We start from the raw sequence: 6,171 nt of genomic DNA on the forward strand, positions 1-6,171 counted from the left end.
ATGCTAATCATGTTAGCATCATGCTAGCAAAATGTTAACCGTGTTAGCATTATGTTAACAAAATGTTAATTCTGTTAGCATCATGCTAACATCATGCTACCATTATGGTAATTGTATTACCATTATGTTATTTGTATTAGTATTATGCTAGCAAAACAATGATAATCATGTTAACATTTGGTAAAAAAATACTAACAAAAAATGCTAATCATGTTAACATAATGCTAACAACATGTTAATTGTGTTAGCATCATGCTAACAGCATGCTAATCATTTTAGTTAATAATGATAACATCATGCTAATCGTGTTAGCATTATGCTACCAAAATACTAACTGTGTTTTTTTGCCACTGCAAGCACCACTCACATTTTCTTCAGGTAATGTACATTCTAGTTGTGTACATTTTGTTCTGTAGAAATATCATGAGATTTGAATCTGCTGCTACAATAAACATAAGAGACAAAAAAGAAATAGTTTAAAAGTTTTAAAAAAGAAAGAGAAGAAACATCAGTTTCCAGCACACAGAACTAGAGACACGATTACAAGCAGATTATGGGAACTATAGACTATATGACCACTGGATGTCTTTAATAAGATCATCATCACAGATCTGAGCTATTGTCTTTTCTCTTTCTGTCTTCAGTCTGTGGAGATGCAGAATTACAGAGAAACAGTGTCTCATCCTGACTTCAGCTCTGAGATCAAACCCATCACACCTGAGAGATCTGAACCTGAGTGAGAATAAACTAGGAGACTCTGGAGTGAAGCCCTTATGTGCCATACTGGAGGATTCTCACTGTAAACTGGAGAGATTGAGGTGAAGAACTCAATATCTCATGAATAGCCTGAGTTCACACTACATTTATGAAGATGCTATAACTTTACAGAATAAAGAGTTTTCTCATTTCTCTCAATGTAGGTTAAGATACTGTGATATGACAGATGAAGGTTGTTCTGCTGTGACTTCAGCTCTGAGATCAAACCCATCACACCTGAGAGAGCTGAACCTGAGTGTGAATAAACTAGGAGACTCTGGAGTGAGAAGCCTCAGTGATCTACTGATGAACCCACAATCACAGCTGGAGAAACTACAGTCAGTATCATTATACTGTACAGTTACAGTGAGATTACAGTTCACTGTTTAGTTCAACCAGAGATGTATAGTAACGAAGTAGAACTACTTCACTACTGTACTTAAGTACTAAAAGGCAGTATCTGTACTTTACTAGAGTATTATTTTTTTCTCCTACTTCCACTTTTACTTCAGTACATATTTTCGATGAGTTTAATACTTTTACTGCGATATTTGTTTTATGTGCTGCATCGTTACTCGTTACAATTATAAAAATGTTACGAATCATTCCATTCCAAACCCACATTACCGCGCATGAGAGAGAGCGCGCGCGCGTGAGAGTGCGAGAGAGAGACAGAGCGCGAGAGAGAGAGAGAGAGCGCGCGCGTGAGAGTGCGAGAGAGAGACAGAGCGCGAGAGAGAGAGAGAGAGCGCGAGAGAGAGAGAGCGCGAGAGAGAGAGAGAGAGCGCGAGAGAGAGCGCGAGAGAGAGAGAGAGCGCGAGAGAGAGAGAGAGCGCGAGAGAGAGAGAGAGAGAGCGCGAGAGAGAGAGAGAGAGAGAGAGAGAGAGAGAGAGAGAGAGAGAGAGCGCGAGAGAGAGAGAGAGCGCGAGAGAGAGAGAGAGCGCGAGAGAGAGAGAGAGCGCGAGAGAGAGAGCGCGAGAGAGAGAGAGAGCGCGAGAGAGAGAGAGAGAGAGAGAGAGAGAGAGCGCGAGAGAGAGAGAGAGAGAGAGAGAGAGAGAGAGAGCGCGAGAGAGAGAGAGCGCGAGAGAGAGAGAGAGAGAGAGCCCCGCGAGCGCGCATTCACTGTCTTTAAAACAACACGAGCGTCTTGTGCTCAAATTGCTCTCTATTTGTTTACATAGTTAATGTGCACTGTGAAGTAACATATACAAACAATGAACAGCTGTATTTTTATTAACTAAGATTAACAAAGATTAATAAATACAGTAACAAATGTATTGATCATGGTTAGTTCATGTTAGTATTAGTCTAATACATTAACTAATGTAATGTTAACAAATCAAACCATATTGCAAAGTGTTACAAACAAATCATTTACTCAGAACACCTCTTGAAATGAGAATATAAGTGTGCTTACCCCATTTTTTTTTAGTAAGAGTGGTTATAGTAAGATTTAATCTTAATGAACTAGTATTTTCAGGTTATTTATATGGCAATGTGTAGAAAAATTACCTACCAACATTGTGATTGTCCTTTAGCTTAATCATTTGAAATAATAAAAACAATATGATGTTCAAACTTTTGACTACTTTCTTTAATAACTACATAACACAATACTTGTACTTTTACTTTCAGTACTTGAGTAGTACATTTTAAAATAAACTACTTGCAATACTTAAGTACAAAAAATGTTGAATACTTTAGTACTTCTACTTAAGTGTGGTGCTTAAAGAGCACTTCAACTTCTACTCAAGTCACTTTTTTGATAAGGAACTTGTACTTTTACTCAAGTATGTGTCTCTAGTACTTTATACATCTCTGAGTTCAACACAACTGGACACAAGTCTCATCATTTACACTGAAGCATTGCATCTGCTGGTCTTTGCCATTGGTCACAATTAAAATTAGGCGTCTTGAGTAAATCATTTCATTTAAAGTATTTGAAATATCATGAGATTTGAATCTGCTGCTACAAACAAAAGAGACAAAAAAGAAATAGTTTTAAAGTTTTAAAAAAGAAAGAGAAGAAACATCAGTTTCCAGCACACAGAACTAGAGACACGATTACAAGCAGATTATGGGAACTATAGACTATATGACCACTGGATGTCTTTAATAAGATCATCATCAGAGATCTAAGCTATTGTCTTTTCTCTTTCTGTCTTCAGTCTGTGGAGATGCAGAATTACAGAGGAACAGTGTCTCATCCTGACTTCAGCTCTGAGATCAAACCCATCACACCTGAGAGAGCTGGACCTGAGCATGAATACACTAGGAGACTCTGGAGTGAAGCCCTTATGTGCCGTACTGGAGGATTCTCACTGTAAACTGGAGAGATTGAGGTCAGTCACAGACAAGAATCAAAATGCTTAAAGGGTTAGTTCACCCAAAAATGAAGATTAGCCCATGATTTACTCTCCCTCAGCTCATCCTAGGTGTGTGCGATGTTCTTCATTCAGACGAACACAACCAGTTATATTAAATAATGCCCTATAAAGGTCTAACCCTTTAAAATCACTTCAACTTTTAAAAATGTAACCAAAACGGATACATTTTGAGGCAGATACATTTTCTGAATGTTCCTGTCAGATTCGCCATTGACACATAATTCATGTGTTCATTCACGCTGGAAGTCTCTCATCACATGAGTTCATATTGAGCTGAACATGTCAGAGCCTCTGGTTTGAGATCACACTCTGGGTGAAAGTTACAATCATTTCTCTTTTCTCTTGTGTCTGTCTTTTCTAGCCTTCAGGACTGTGGCATTACAGATGTTTCTTCTTTAACTCAGTCTTTGACAAACTCAAAAGCACTGCAGTTTTTAAAAGAGCTTGATCTGAGACGCAATAAGATCAGAAACTCACAGCGGCTCAGAGACGAGATACGAGACTCAAGACTCAAACTGAGGTGAGGAAACATCACTTTACACCACTCACACTCACACACACATGGGGATTTAACTTTAAATGTATTATATTTAAGACATAAATATTTAGAGACAATATGTACGCCAAATAATGTAAGATCAGTAACTAATCTGATTACAGTAATTTAATGTTGGCTACAGTCTATTACACTTTGTACTCAAAGTAACTGAAATATTGATATAATGTGCAGCTTGTTCCACTGAGCACTGATTATGTTCTTCTACTTCCTCCTTCAGCCTATAGGAAGAGCTGGAGCAGGAGCACTGGTTATATTGGGCTAAAGCTCAGGAGGAACCAGAGACATCAACAGCTCAAGCAAAGCCACCATCAGATTAAAGATCCTCAGGAGGTTCTCAATATAACACTGTAATAAATGAATATGTGTGTTGGTAGTTTAGCTGAGATGCTGCTCTACAGCACTTCATAAATACACTGCCAAACCTACAGCTGTTATGAGCTCAAGCTGTTTATATACATGCAGTTTTTCAAATAGCACTGCTTTAACACATGTACAGTTCATCATACCAGCTCTTGTGTATTATCATTTATAATGAGTACTAATGCATACAGGAGGAAGAGATTCAGACGTTCAGATTTAATAACGCAGCATCAATAGAAACACACACACATGATGAGTAATGTTGACTGGTTATTGTTGATTTAAGAGCTGAAATAGAGGAGGAAGAGCCTGATCTGAGATCAGATGAGCTGCATTAGCAGGAATGGGAGTCTTTAGTGTCCTACATCATACTAATGTTGGGATTAAACTCATCTATAATGAAGAAATTAATATTTTAATTCTCAAATGTAGTACTTAAATATATATTAAATCATTAAATACATGTACAGAGATTTAAATCAATCAAATGTATATTTCTTTATACCACTGGTATTATTATCATTATTTTATTTTATTTTACATTTGTATTTCTTTATTTTATATACAGAATATCTATATTTAAATGAGTATGAGGTTCTGTCTGTCTCATAATGCAGAAATATGTCTGTGCTCATCAGACTCAAAGCTTTGACTGTCCTACAGTGAGAGATGATGAAGTTTCCCACACCAGCCCAGACTCAGATTCAGCTTTAGCAGTCACAGCATTCATGACCCATAATCCACCGCATTCTAGCTGTCGCCAGTCTAGCTACATTCAACCCTTTTTGTGCAGCGAGTATAATTTTCTCTTTTGCCAATTTATGTATTTTAAAATGTATTGGCATATTGTGTAAATATACAAATAAAATAATTTAGTTTGGTTTGAAAGGTTCATTCGTTCAGTTGATGATGCAACAGCAGATGCAGAGATTCTCCTGTGAAAGCTGTAGACCTGAAACAGAAAAAGCAGTTTCTCAAGCTCACCACTAGAGGGCAACACAATATCACAATATCATGTGAAGCAGAAGCAATCAGTTTAGCCCAGGCCAAATCTCCAGCAAAACCAGTGCTGTCTGTGATTGCTTTTCCTGTGATCCATTACTCCGCTCTGTGCTCCACTAGATTCCCTAGAGCCGATTACAGTAAAATACTGCAAAGCAATTTACAGCTAATTGTTGTGTGTGAAATACAGTAATTTGTAGTTTATTTTACAGCAATATTTTGTGATTTTACTGAAGTACAGTACACACTAAAAGAAATATAACTTGTAGGATTTACTTTATAAAATCCTCTCAACACATTTTGAGTAAATGTCACTGCTACTGCTCTGTGCTAACCTGTTATTATCAAGTAAAATCTACTCACTATTGAACTTAACATTCATGAAGTGATTGAGCAGATATTAATAACATTTCATTTCACATATAGTATTAAAAACTACGTTACTAAGGTAAGTAGCTAAATTTAACAAACTTTTAACTCAAATAATATAAAGAATTAAACCATGAAAGTGCATGTTTTACTTATAGATATCATGTAGATGTCATATGCCACATTACTCACTTTTATTATGTAGATATGAACACAGAGACTTCAATACTTGCTACACAATACACAATGACAGGAACATTTGATAGATCCATTTGAGTATGAATGTGTCATTTTGAGTAGAAAACTAACTTCAGATGTCAAAGTTACCAGACCTAACAATAAAAAAACTGATAAAACATGATGGGAACACCAGTATCAGAATGTTGAGTAAGTTTTACTTAATTTTTTATTGTTGATATTTACGCTTGAATTGAGTACTAATATAGAATTTAGTCTTAGAACTTTATTCTTGCCTGAACTAACTTACTATGTAGAAATTACATTTGATTTTCTTTACATCACAGATTAAATAAATAAAGTTGCCAATAAAATCCTGTAAATATGTTACAGCATTTTATTGTAATTTCACTAAATTACAGTATACAGGTTTAATTCATCTGTCTATAAATGTCTTAATATTGATGAAACTAGTTTGTTTTGTGGTCTTGTTGAAGAAACAGCTGCCCATTTATTTTGTGATTGTAGTATAAGCAATACATTTTTAACCCTACTATCTGA

The 6,171-nt window shown here is 36.1% G+C and overlaps 1 protein-coding gene across 2 annotated transcripts in view; it reads left to right on the forward strand.

The window, feature by feature from the left end:
- The window catches only part of LOC307142164 (NACHT, LRR and PYD domains-containing protein 12-like), a 74,365-nt gene extending 69,181 nt beyond the window's left edge, over positions 1 to 5,184 (forward strand). Inside the window, exons 14-18 of one of the 2 annotated variants that reach the window (XM_079842782.1) lie at positions 645 to 818; positions 921 to 1,094; positions 2,925 to 3,098; positions 3,505 to 3,663; positions 3,920 to 5,184. In XM_079842782.1, coding sequence (XP_079698908.1) covers positions 645 to 818; positions 921 to 1,094; positions 2,925 to 3,098; positions 3,505 to 3,663; positions 3,920 to 3,926 — 688 coding nt within the window. In that variant the 3' untranslated portion in view covers positions 3,927 to 5,184. The remainder of the gene's footprint in view (positions 1 to 644; positions 819 to 920; positions 1,095 to 2,924; positions 3,099 to 3,504; positions 3,664 to 3,919) is intronic. The other variant, XM_079842783.1, reaches the window with a different exon arrangement.
- The last annotated feature ends 987 nt before the right edge of the window (positions 5,185 to 6,171 follow it).

The sequence above is a fragment of the Gobio gobio genome (assembly GCF_949357685.1).
Source record: "Gobio gobio genome assembly, chromosome: 18".
NCBI classification, from domain to species: domain Eukaryota; kingdom Metazoa; phylum Chordata; class Actinopteri; order Cypriniformes; family Gobionidae; genus Gobio; species Gobio gobio.